An 8279-nucleotide genomic window follows, 5' to 3' on the forward strand; every position below is an offset into this window, starting at 1 on the left:
ATCTACCCTAAGACTCCCTGTGCCAACCCCAGCCCTCAGTCTGCCACCTATTGGCTGTTTCCCCAATCAAGGTGACCCACCCAGCCTCAACCAGAACCTATTCCTTCTCCATTGTATATCTCACTCTATGGAACAGGCTGTCTGAGGAGGTGGAAGGGAGGGAGCCTTCACCAAAAATCTTCAGGCAGCCCTGCAAGGCCATGTGCATTGCCAGGGCTTTCAATAGTGTATAGACTGCAAGTATTTTATATGGAAAGGGGGCCATGGGGGGTGTTGGTATATTTTACATTATTCTAAATTGCAATTTGTAAGCTACCTTGAGCCGCTTTTGATTAAACTTTTTTTCAAAATAATTCTGCTGAGATCCTTTTGAAACTTCAAAGGAAGGGGTGTGTGTATGTGGAGGGGGGCCCTCCAATCTTTTCTCCTGCCCATTACACTCAGTCCTGCCCTTGCCCCTCCTTTCAGTAGCTCCTCTGCTCTTCTCTAGCTAGACCCACCTACCCCCTCCTCTCTTCCCAGGCATGCTGGGATTAGACTCTGGCCCTGCTGGACTTTGTACTCACAAATTTCTTGGAAAGGTGGGAGGGTGGTTGGGGGAGTCAGCATGAGCCGGGTGGTTTTCTGAAGATGAGCATTTCTTCATTTGATTTTTCACTTCCCCAAATATGACAGTTGTGGCACATAATTGTGGCCTTAGAAGGTAATGTATGTGAAGGATTTTGAAAACTTGAAAGCACTGTAGCAGTGCTTAGATAATTATTTTTCCTTTACAAAGGTAAAAAGGCAAACTTCAGAATGCCATATAGTATTTTGATCTATCTTAAACAGGTAAAGAGTTATTAATTTTTAAAATGCTTCAAGGATTTTATCAGTCTTTTATTTCTCAGAAACATCTGGATATGGTTATAAAGCAAGCATTAGATGAAGCACAATTTTGAAGAAATGTGAGGAGATCGATAACCGTCTGTCTACATGGACCTTGGAAGGGCTGCCCATATGTAATTCTGGCTATGAAAGCCAGTTATGCATGATTGTCCTATTTTCAAGTAATGGAGGAGGGATGCTTTGAAGATTGAGAAAGAGGGAAAGACTGATGGCCTGAACCTTAACGTTTCAAGCTTTGAGAATAGAGTGCTACAAAAAATATTGTACAACCAAGCCAAGTAACTCTACAGCTTGTCTTGCTGTGTTAAACAGCAGGTGGCAGTAGAAGGGCAGTTTTGAGGAGAACTGTGAGGCTTGTCACAGGGTGGCCTTGGAAATTAATTAAATGGAATCTGCTCAGGAGCAGCGTCTCCAAGCCATCAATTTTAGGCCACACTTTATTTTCATTCAGTTTGTGTGAGAGTAAGCCTTTGCTTACCACATGCAGATAGTCTTGTAGCATAAATTAAAGGGACAACCTTTGGGATGACAGGGCTGAAAAAATATGTACAGCAGTATGTCTTGTTCCTGCTGGACATGTGTGCTGCACGATCACTGTACTAGTAACACCAAGTTTTATTTAAAATACAGGGCCTAATGCTTGAATCTGTAAAGGAGATCAGTTTGGTCCTTCAGCGATGAGCCGCTGCTTCAGTTTTAGGCATCACCTCTGCTCACCGCAACCATTTCCCACATAAAGGGCATTTGCAAAGCTGGAAACATGAAAAACAGCCACACTCATACTTGGTTCAATGAAGCCTGGTGGTTCACAGAACTGCAAATTGGCTCTGGTATGTACAAGCATTGCAACTTTCCCCACACAGCCAAGTGGCCATTGGATTGCTCTGTCACATGGAGACACTGGGGTTTTCTAAACCTCTGATTAGCCTGGGGGGGGGGATTGCAAAATCTGTAAACTGCAAAACAATCTGGCAGCACAATGGCTCAATTAGAAGACCACTTGGCAATATAATGAGCAATAAGGCATGTTGTACTTGCAGTCTAACCCGTGTAGATGGTTCGGATAAGAACTACTTATGGTGTAGTGGTTGAGTGCACAGACTCTAATCTGGGAGAACCAGGTTTGATTCCCCACTCCTCCCATTGCACCTGGCTGGACCTTGGGCAAGCCGTAGTTCTGATAAGAGTTGTTCTTGAAAAAGAGCCGTTTCTGTCAAGAGCTCTCTCAGCCCCACCTACCTCACAGGGAGTCTGTTGTGGGGAGGGGAAGGGAAAGGAGTTTGTAAGCCGCTCTGAGACACCTTTGGGTAGTGAAGGGCGGGGTATAAATCCAATCTCTTCTTCTTCATCTCTAAGAAGAATGTGAACTAGTCCTTATCCCTAACAAGATCAGAACTGTTTTCAGGTCAAGTAGAAGCAAAATGCCTTCGTGTATTGGTGTGGATTAGCAGTAGCCAAGCAGGAAATTATAGAAAGGAAGTGCTTGGGCACAGCAACTCTCTGTAACTATCTGACCCACTCAGATCACTTCCTTTGTGACCAGGCTGTATGGCTGCAATCTGGATCAGTTTGAACCAGGTTGCCATGGTTTTCATCAAACAAGTATGAGAGCACCTGAGGATGTGGCCCAGCCCAAGTCCTGTAAACCCAGCTTTGTCTTGGGATATGCTAAGCAAGCACAGTGCTTAAGGGCTTTAGCAGGATTTGCAGAGGCAAGTCTCAGGGCTCCCATATGTACAGTGGGATGAGTTCAGTAGTTATGAGATCTGAACCTCTGCGATTCCTAGTCAGTGTGTAGTTAATGCTGCCATTTTAACTGAAGAATATTTTCTGTTAATCTAATGGGAAATCTTAGCAACGTGAAAGTCATTATTATTCTGAATTGGTTCATTTACAGCTCACAGATGCTTCCTTTGGGGTTTCATGTGTAGCAGCATTTGTATGTGTACTTCTGAAGATAGGAAGGAATCATCCTTGTGTCAGTTTGGAGAACAGCTGCCTGTGCACACAGGCCCATGCTGTATCAAGGTCCTAGTGGGAGGGGACATCTTCCCACACTTGCAGGGACTGGAGAGAGAGACTTTGGCCTTAAAATGCTGCCATGCCTATAGGACATGGCAAGGAGGAGAGGCAGATTCTATATAAACCGAGGGAAGCCTGCAAACGTATTCCTGAGTTGTGGAGCTCACAAGTGGCTTCAAGAAAACCTTCTATGATTATTTTAGACCTTAAATTTACCACTCAAGCAATCTGCCATTATCAGGAAAAATCTCCTGCAAGGAAGGATTTGAAGGCAAAATTAGAAGGAAATCTGAAGAAAACAAGACCATGAAGACGTGCTAGGGGAAAAAAATCTTTGAGAAAGTACCAGACTGCTTAAAAGAAATGCTTGAAATATCAGAAGAAAACTACTCCAAGGCAGCATAGTATTTACAACTAGAAGTCTGAGGCAATATTTGAGTATTAAAATCAAAGTATCATAAATTGCTAACAGCAGATTATTGGAAGAAAACACCTTCAGAGCTGCACGGGATTATTAAACGAAGACATCTACAGGAAAGAAGAAAGATTACTGCATTAAGATTAGTGTTCTGAATTCTGGTTTCAGCAGCCAAAGGTTTTGGTTGGAATTTCATAATTCAGAATTCACCTTCCACCTCCACTTTACTTTCTCAACTTGTTTTTTGGAAAGAAGCTGCCATTGGAAAGACATAGCTGCCAAGGAGCTGCCCTACATTCAGAGCACGTTTTTTGGAAAGAAGCTGCCATTGGAAATACATAGCTGCCAGCCAAGGAGCTGCCCTACATTCAGAGCCCTTTGCTTTCCACTATGAAGAGTCCTTCCATTGGTGTGAAAGGAGCTGCAGCTGCCGGGATCTGTACTGTGGCCCTGATTTCTGCCTGCATCGCCCTCACGGTGCATCTGACGGTCAACAGGGACTCCCCTCCAGGTACTAAAGCAAGCGAGCCAGAATTAATTGTAAACCCAGTGGGTGCCATGGGGCTTCTCACAATGGCTGTGACTGCTTAGTTAGACTTCAGAGTAGTCACTGTCATGCTGGCTAGGCAGGCCAATACAGCAGGTGAGGCCAGGCTGTTCTAAACATTTTACCTGGAGAATCCATATTGCAGGAGGAAAAGGGGGATGCAAGCAAGGACATTAAAATTATGCATCATGAAATTTGCCACAGACCAACTTTCTAGACAGTAGGTACCTCATTGGGCCCATGGACAATGATGTTGTTAAAACTTAAGCTTGTAAAATTATCTCTTTGATTGGGTCAGTTTAGGTTTATGCAGAGATATGCAAGTGTTTTGCTTTATAATACTGTTCAACAGGAAGAAGATGGTGAGTAAGAGTTCAGTACAATTTGAAAGCTTGCTTTCTTCTACACCAATTGGTCCAATAAAATATAGCAGTTAAAGTTCTTCCAGCCTAACAGGAACAGTCCTGGGCACTGTTCCCTCTAAGATGAGTTAGTGTGAGCTAGCTCATGGTTTTTTAGCCTCTGGCTCACACATTTTTGTCTTAACTCAGGAAGGATGGCTCTAGAGCAAACTAATTTATGCAGCAGCCAAATCACTTGCTCACAACTTTAATGCCAGTAGCTCACAAAGAAGAATTTTTGCTCACAAGACTCCACAGCTTAGAGGGAGCATTGGTTCTGGGACTGGATTAATCATGTGAACAATCAATTGGTAAGTGCAGATGGAAGCTACATGGCAAAAAGGTAGCTAAATTAATTGTGGACTTCTCTAAGAAATATACAAGCTCAACTAGTGTGGTCTGGTGGTTAGAGTGTCCAATTAGGATCTGGGAGACCCAGGTTCGAATCCCTACTCTGCCATGGAGGCTTGTTGGGTAGCCTGGGGCCAATCACACACACACAGCCTAGCCTACCTCACAGGGTAGTTGTGAAGATAAAATGGAGAAGAGGAAAATGATCAGAGGTGCCAAACTTATTTGTTACAAAGGCCGGATCTGACTTAAATGTTACTTTGTCAGGCCCCTGTGTGCCATAAAATGTAATACCAGGTACCGGAGATATAAACTTTATAAATGACACAGGCAAACCCAATAAAATATATGATTTTTTACTCAAAATAAAAACAAAATCAATTGATTCTTAGGAGAGCAAGCCATTGGGAAATCCACAAAAGCTCCAATAAATGTATTTAATCATATGCAAGGTTTCCCCCCAAGGGATATCATAAAAGGGGAGGTATCTTATATTTCCATACAAATTAGTTACTTTTTGTATACATAGCACTTCTAGAAAACGAGTCCTCTTCCTTGCAAGTAAATAAGGTGGTTTTTCGGCAACCTCCCTCCTAATGCCCAGCCTCAGCAGTTGAGCACCACTACGACAGCGGCAACCCTATTTCCCTTCACTCTTCCATTCACTTCCAAGGCTGGGATGTCTTTATCCTCACAGCAGCATGCACAAAACAGCCCAGTTACCTTCCAATCCCTGGGCCAGCCCTCTCCTCCTCTCTCCCCTGCTGACCCCATCCTTTCATAGGAAACTGCCACTCCATGTGCCCACTCTCACTGTTTGCCGTGGCAGTACCGAATCTGTCTCTTGCTCTTTCTTTCCTCTCTTCTCCTGTCGTACCTCTCAGGATCTTGAGGAGGAACACCAGACTTCCTCCTCCACTGGTCCATCCCCATCACCAACAACAACCCTGTGAGGTGGTCCAGGCTGAACAACTAGCCCCTGGTGACCCAGACGACAGATTCCTGGCTCAGGATTGGGGGGGAGGGGTTAAACCTGGCTCTCCCAGATCCCGCCACCCCGGGTTCTCATCCCTCCTGCATTTTCCACAGAAGCGGCGGGGCTGAGAGGAGGCCTGACAGAGAAGCTGTTTCCGAAACCTCCAAAGGGTGCTTTTTGTTCTCCTGCAACACCTTTTCCTTCACGGGCTGAGAACAGGTGGGGGGAGAAGGGAGGTTGCCATCCCCCACCCTCCCTGACACTCACACTGCCTCCCAGTTCCACAGTTGTTCAGATATGCAGTGGTGACAGCGGCAACCCTATTTCCCTTCACTCCTCCACTCACTTCCGAGGCTGGGATGTCTTTCTCCTCACAGCAGCATGCACAAGACAGCCCAGTTGCCTCCCAATCCCTGGGCCAGCCCTCTCCTCCTCTCTCTCCTGCTGACCCCATCCTTTCATAGGAAACTGCCACTCCATGTGCCCACTCTCACTGTTTGGCGTGGCAGTGGCAGCACTGGCCACTTGGCTCCACTCCTCCATGTAGTGACTTCGCCAGTCCTCACTGAGCTGTGGTTGGAGGAGGCGGGAGGGGAAAAAACACCACACCTCCTCTTTCTCCACCTTCGCTGCCATTCCCACACACACACTATTTTACTTCAGCCTCATAATCCTGCCCCCTAGCAATTTCTTTCAGGGCTCTTTTTGTAGCAGGAACTCCTCTGCATATTAGGCGACACACCCCTAATGTAGCCAATCCCCCAAGAGCTTGCAGAGCTCTTCCTACCGGGGCTACTGTAAGCTCTTGGAGGATTGACTACATTAGGGGTGTGTCGCCTAATATGCAGAGGAGTTCCTACTACAAAAAGAGCCCTGCGCGGCCCACACACACCTCATCACGTGTGCCCACTCACCTGCTCCCTCCTGAGCAACCTCCTGCCTTTCCTCCCTTGCACCAGTTGCTCACCAGCTGGATAAGAGCCCTGAAAGGTCTGGTTCTGGCCCCTGGGGCCATATGTTTGACACCCCTAAGTGTAAGCTGTTCTGGGTCCCGACTGGGGAGAATAATGGGGTATAAATGAAGTAAATAAATAAATAACTCAAACTCACCAATCTCTGTGAAGTCGAACCCTCTACAGTCTTGCCAGATACCATCACCAGCCCATAGTCCTTTACAGGCTGAATGCCATTCTTCTTCCATTCAGTGCTTACAATCTGAGCAACACTGTGGACGTTACAGACAATGGATCTTCACCCATTTTTCTGAAGGTGCTAGATTAGGAATTCTAAAAAGCAGTTAGGAAAGTAGAACCAAGAGCTAATGATGTCTACTGTGACATATCCCGGTTATGAAACTTGGTTTCCTGGTTCAAAACCCAGACCCAGATTTCCCTTGAGCCACATGTTTCCCATTCATTTTTATTATTCCCATTCATTCGTATTAATCTTAGTTAATTCATATTAATCTTACAGTTCATAAGGCTTTCACAGCATTCAGTTCATTCACTCAGTTTTCATTTCATTCAAAACTCATTCTCATCATCTGTCAAGTATGGCTCACTAAATAAATTTTGGACACTTCTCTTACTGAAATTAATGGGTCGCTATGTCCTATTGCAACACACCATGTATCTTTAAGCAGGGCACACACTGGAGTGGAGAAAGGGGCTTAGTTCACTTCAGACACAGCCCCAAACCATGGTTTGCACAACCTGTAATTTAGACCCCAACTAATGGGCTGAGAGCTTCCAAACCTACCAGGCTGCTCTTTAGGGGTGCTTGTTTGCTTTTGTTCAGCTCTTCCCTCTCTCTGCTCAGACTGGCCTCTGGGAGCAGAACTGTTCAGAAATCATACCAAACCACAGTGAGCCAAACCACCTAGTTTCAGATTCTGCTTTCCCAACCAATCACAGCCACAGTTTGTCACCTCCAACAAGATTCCAGACTGTAGTTAACCTTCCTTTCCCATGGTGTACCATAAGGTCTGAGTTGAGCCTGTAATATGTCCTTCCTTTAGTCCATTGATATTTTGACCTTCTTTTTATCAGGAGCATGCCGTATTTCCTTACAATTTAATATTTAGCTCTTTTTCTTTCAGAATCTGCAGAGAAGCCAGCATTCAGCACTGGTGGAGACATGTTGGATTATCTGCTAAACCTGAGGAGAATAGACCGAAAGGATGGATTATTGGTCAGCTGGTATCATGCTGCAAACAGGAAGAGTGAGATGGAACAAGCCTTAAAAAGTAAGATTTGAGTTTTCTCTCCACTTAGGGTACATATAGCTGGACATACCAGGGGAAGGAAGGAAGGAAGGAAGGAAGGAAGGAAGGAAGGAAGGAAGGAAGGAAGGGCATAGCCCAATCTAAGTTAAAATATATACAGTAGCCTAAAACAAAATTCTAATTCTGCTTCAAGGGGAAAAAAGTTTTGCCATCTGAATGCAACCTTTATCTGAATAAACTCACATGTAGCCTTTATCTGAATTATTCATGAGGGCTTTTCTATGCAGGCAATAGAGTTGCACTGTACTACATAAGAACATAAGAGAAGCCAGTGTTGGAACAGGCCAACGGCCCATCCAGTCCAACACTCTGTCACACAGTGGCCAAAAATACCAGGTGCCATCAGGAGGTCCAGCAGTGGGGCCAGGACACTAGAAGCCCTCCCACTGTTG

At 45.1% G+C, this 8279-nt stretch overlaps 1 protein-coding gene across 1 annotated transcript in view; it reads left to right on the forward strand.

Moving 5' to 3' along the window:
- Window positions 1-3718: 3718 nt before the first annotated feature.
- Window positions 3719-8279, forward strand: part of LOC107113589 (protein FAM151A-like) — a 21886-nt gene continuing 17325 nt past the window's right edge. Inside the window, exons 1-2 of the mRNA XM_015414938.1 lie at window positions 3719-3839; window positions 7702-7848. Coding sequence (XP_015270424.1) covers window positions 3719-3839; window positions 7702-7848 — 268 coding nt within the window. The remainder of the gene's footprint in view (window positions 3840-7701; window positions 7849-8279) is intronic.

This window comes from Gekko japonicus, unplaced genomic scaffold (genome assembly GCF_001447785.1).
Source record: "Gekko japonicus isolate JY-2015 unplaced genomic scaffold, Gekko_japonicus_V1.1 scaffold3294, whole genome shotgun sequence".
Classification (NCBI taxonomy): domain Eukaryota; kingdom Metazoa; phylum Chordata; class Lepidosauria; order Squamata; family Gekkonidae; genus Gekko; species Gekko japonicus.